This window comes from Octodon degus, unplaced genomic scaffold (genome assembly GCF_000260255.1).
Source record: "Octodon degus isolate 3935 unplaced genomic scaffold, OctDeg1.0 scaffold00032, whole genome shotgun sequence".
Classification (NCBI taxonomy): Eukaryota; Metazoa; Chordata; class Mammalia; order Rodentia; family Octodontidae; genus Octodon; species Octodon degus.
In genome coordinates this window covers 484858-488001 of record NW_004524608.1, presented here as the reverse complement: position 1 = coordinate 488001, position 3144 = coordinate 484858, and the positions used below count along the sequence as shown (strand labels likewise).

At 51.6% G+C, this 3144-nt stretch overlaps 1 protein-coding gene across 1 annotated transcript in view; it reads right to left on the bottom strand.

The window, feature by feature from the left end:
• The window catches only part of Etv3l (ETS variant 3 like), a 6117-nt gene extending 3516 nt beyond the window's left edge, over nucleotides 1-2601 (bottom strand). Inside the window, exons 1-4 of the mRNA XM_004629718.2 lie at nucleotides 2512-2601; nucleotides 2176-2413; nucleotides 1783-1972; nucleotides 1335-1449 (exon numbers count right to left, since the gene is read on the bottom strand). Of these exons, the coding sequence (XP_004629775.1) occupies nucleotides 1335-1449; nucleotides 1783-1972; nucleotides 2176-2413; nucleotides 2512-2572 (604 nt within the window). The 5' untranslated portion in view covers nucleotides 2573-2601. The remainder of the gene's footprint in view (nucleotides 1-1334; nucleotides 1450-1782; nucleotides 1973-2175; nucleotides 2414-2511) is intronic.
• Between the last annotated feature and the right edge of the window lie 543 nt (nucleotides 2602-3144).

Genomic DNA, 3144 nt, shown 5'->3' with positions numbered 1-3144 from the left:
CACAAATAAATAAATAAATAAATAAATAAATAAAATTAAAGAATAAGCCCTAGGCGCCAAAGATATAAAAAAAAGAACTTTGTCCCTGACGCCATAGGCTTACGTGGAATTGAGACCACGCTGTCTACAGTAAAAAAAGTTCTTCCAGAAGTTTATTTTTTGTACTGAAGGTATAGCTGATTAGTAGGGTGCTTGCCTAGCATGCATAAAGCCCTGGGGTTCAATCACCATGGATGCTAAGTAACTAATTAAATAAATATAAATAAATAAATAAAATAAAATAAACTGGGGTACAGTGGCATATACCTATAATTGCAGCTACTTGGGAGGTTGAGGCAGAAAGATCAAAAGTTCTAGGCCAGCCTTGGCAACTTAGAGAGACTCTATCTTAAAATAAGATTATAAAAAGGGCCAAGGATATAGGTCAGTGGTGGAGTGCTTGCCTAACATGCGTGAGGCCCTAGCCTCTATCCCCAGTACTGCAAAAACGAACAAATGAGAAAGATATTCAATACACCTAAGCTACAGAGAAGCTTAGTGCACGGTACACTGGAGAGTATCGGCCCATTGCCCACATGATGGTGTGGAAGATCAGGAACCCAGCTCACAGGGTGCTTTGTATTGTGAGCTCAGGGACAGGTCAAAATGCAAAATTGCGAGTGTGCTTTGGATTGTTTTTGGACCCCCCACAAAATCAAAGTATTCTAAATGAAACATCATGAGTTGGGGTCTTCTATAATTTTTATCGCATGAAAACCTGCACGTGCCTCTTCCTCCTGGGTCCCTTCTAGGTCCTTCCTGGCCTCTGGCTCAAGTCTGATCCCCACGGAATGGTTTCTGAGAGGTTGGGGGAGAGGATACCCATTTGCTTTGCTAATCCCATCTCACGTTGCTCCTGTTTGCTCCAGCCCTCATCATAGCCCACACTGTGACCCCAGTAAGACACCGGTACCCTGCCATAGCTGCTGTGCGTACCCATGACTTTTTATGTGACACAAACTATCCCTTCTGCCAGGATTTCTCTGCATCATCTCACCTGTGTCATTGTCACCTCTTCAGGAAGCCCTGACTTCTCTGCGCCTCCCTTACACCTGTGCTTACCTGAGTCTCAGTTTGGATCACTGGCTGTCCTCCTTCTCTGTTCCTCTCTGGGCTCTGAACTTCTTGAGGGCCCTCTCATCTCTGAGCCCCTATGCCTGTAGATAGCTGGTACTTGATACATGCTAGTTGAATGACTAAATGACTTGGGTACTATTCTGTCTTAAGTCTGCTGGGCCCTGTCTTTTCCCCCTCCTCTATTGAGATTTTCTGTTCTCCTCATCCCAGATACTCACGGTAGTAGCTGCTCCCCTTCTTCTCCTCAGGGACCTCTGGGGACTCTTGGGAGTTCTGCTCTCTGGTCAGCTGCTCTGCCATGGCCTGATGGGTGAACAGCATGCTGGGCAGGAGCTGAGGAGTAAGAGGATGGGGTGGATCTGTTTCCTCCCTGGCTTCTGTCCTCCAATATGTACCAATACTATGTCTTGGTTAGACAAGCACCCACTTCCCTCTGCTCCACTGCTGAGTGAGAGATGCCTAGTACAGAAGCAGCCTTTATTCAGTGCTGGGTGCTATCCCAGAGAGGTTGGTGAGCACCCTTGCTCTGGGTTACTCAAGGGCTAGGAGGCGGGAGTCTAGTGGAGAAAGATGGGTCCTCACAGTGGAGAGCAGGGCTGGGGGCCTCCTAGGCAGAGGGACCAGTGCTAGTGGGGCTCTGTGGACTGGGGTCACCTTCATACCTACCTCGCTCTGCACACCCACGGGCACATGGGCTGGCTGACACCGGGCAGGGAGTCCCAGCAGCAGGCAGGGGGAGGGTGGCGCCCGCACCTCCCACATAGGGTAGTTGACTATGATGAGCTTGCTGAAGTTGAACTTATAAGTGAACCTTTTGCCTCTGGTCTTGTGCAGGATCCTCTTGTTGTAGTAATACCTGGAGAACCAAGGTTGGAGTGGAGGCTGAGGCAGAGTTACCCTTCCCAAGCCAGCAAGGCCAGCTGGAGGATACCAGGCATCCTCCCAGGGCAAGGACATTTGCCAAGGCTGGGGCAAGTGGGACTTGGACAGGGATGCCAGAACCACAGCCTTTGTCCTCGAACTCTGCCTGCTCTGGCTGTGCTGGCTAACTTGGCTCACCTGAGGGCCCGGCTGAGCTTGTCATAATTCATCTGTGGTTTGCATTTCCTGCGGCCCCAGAGGCGGGCCACCTCATCTGGATCCTTGATGACAAACTCCCCGAACTCTCCCTGCTGCCAGGCGATGACATGGCGGAACTCTTCCTTTTGCAGCAGTTCCAGGATGAAGTGCCACAGCTGGATCTGCCGGGAGCCTGGGGAGGACTCAGGTTTGTAGGCCCAGTCAGGGAAGGCCAAGCCTGGGGTGGGGAAGGGAGTGTGAGGGCTGCCATGCTACTCCGAGCCCCTCCCCCCACAGCAGCTGCAAGAGTATAGGGGGCCTGGCAGAGAGGCTCACCTGAGATCCAGTAGTTGCCAGGGGTGGCCGGGATGCCCTCAGCCAAGCAGCTACAGTGCATGGTCTAGTGCAGGGAAGAAAGAGCTGAGGCTGAGTCCTAGGGTTGGGAACAGCCACTTCTTAGGAGGAAGGGAAAGAAAGAAGGAATAGAGGTCAGGAAGGAAAGAAAGCTCAGTCCAGGGAAGAGAAGGGAGGCTGAAGCAGGAAACTTCCCCACACCCAGGGCAGGACTCAGCCTTGTACCCACAGGTGCTCTGGAAGCATTTGTTCAGTTAATAAACCAGGGGCAAGGAAGAGGGGATCATGGTGTTTCCTTCCTGGGGAGGGAAGGGAAGGGAATGAGCGGCGCTGACATAGACTGGCTTGATACAGATGTAAGGAGGAAAAACAATCTGAGTAAACTCTTCAAAGGGAAGAGAGGATGATGGTGCAGGAGGCTGCTTTCCACGATCACTGCTGGATGGAACAAGGTGCAGAAAGATCGCAGGAGGACAGGAGAGGCTGTCACGGGGACACTGGGCCTGGGGTTGCCTTTGGGCTGGGAGATTCTGTGGTGTTCAGGACTGTGTCGCAGCAGGGTTCCAGGACCAGGCTCAGGAGCCCTCTCTGATGGAGTTGGTAGGAGGGAAGCAC